The sequence below is a fragment of the Camelina sativa genome, unplaced genomic scaffold (genome assembly GCF_000633955.1).
Source record: "Camelina sativa cultivar DH55 unplaced genomic scaffold, Cs unpScaffold04882, whole genome shotgun sequence".
In the NCBI taxonomy this organism is placed as follows: domain Eukaryota; kingdom Viridiplantae; phylum Streptophyta; class Magnoliopsida; order Brassicales; family Brassicaceae; genus Camelina; species Camelina sativa.
Genome location: NW_010925973.1, coordinates 1 through 604, shown reverse-complemented (window position 1 = coordinate 604; position 604 = coordinate 1). Strand labels below are relative to the sequence as shown.

The following is a 604-nucleotide window of genomic DNA, read 5'->3' as shown; positions in this document are numbered from 1 at the left end:
GGAAGTATGGGAAGTTTAATAGGACGGATCCTGAGAAGGCTGGGAAGGTTTTGGTTAGTGATGCTATATCTAATGGTGGTGGTAGTGGTGGATATGCTAATGGACATGGAGCTAATAATTTCAATGCGTTGAACAGTCCTAGTAGTGGTGACAATAGTGATCGTTTCCTTCTTGAAAGTGGAAGTGTTACCATTCCAATGGAGGTTCTTCGTCAGGTGACAAATAATTTCAGTGAGGATAACATATTGGGTAGAGGTGGTTTTGGTGTTGTATACGCTGGGGAATTACACGACGGAACAAAGACTGCGGTCAAGAGGATGGAATGTTCAGCAATGGGTAATAAAGGAATGAGCGAGTTTCAGGCTGAGATAGCGGTACTCACTAAGGTCAGGCATAGACACCTGGTCGCTTTATTAGGTTACTGTGTGAACGGGAACGAGAGGTTGCTTGTCTACGAGTACATGCCACAGGGAAATCTTGGACAACACTTGTTTGAGTGGCGTGAACTCGGATACTCTCCTCTGACATGGAAACAGAGGGTGAGTATTGCTCTAGATGTGGCAAGAGGTGTGGAATATCTCCATAGTTTGGCGCAGCAAAGCTT

The 604-nt window shown here is 45.0% G+C and overlaps 1 protein-coding gene across 1 annotated transcript; it reads left to right on the top strand.

The window, feature by feature from the left end:
- Positions 1-5: 5 nt before the first annotated feature.
- Positions 6-599, top strand: LOC109131772 (receptor-like kinase TMK4; the record flags this gene model as incomplete). The annotated part of the gene is made up of 1 exon (XM_019242951.1): positions 6-599. A coding segment is annotated over one exon (594 nt), but the record flags the coding sequence as incomplete, so codon positions are not given.
- Between the last annotated feature and the right edge of the window lie 5 nt (positions 600-604).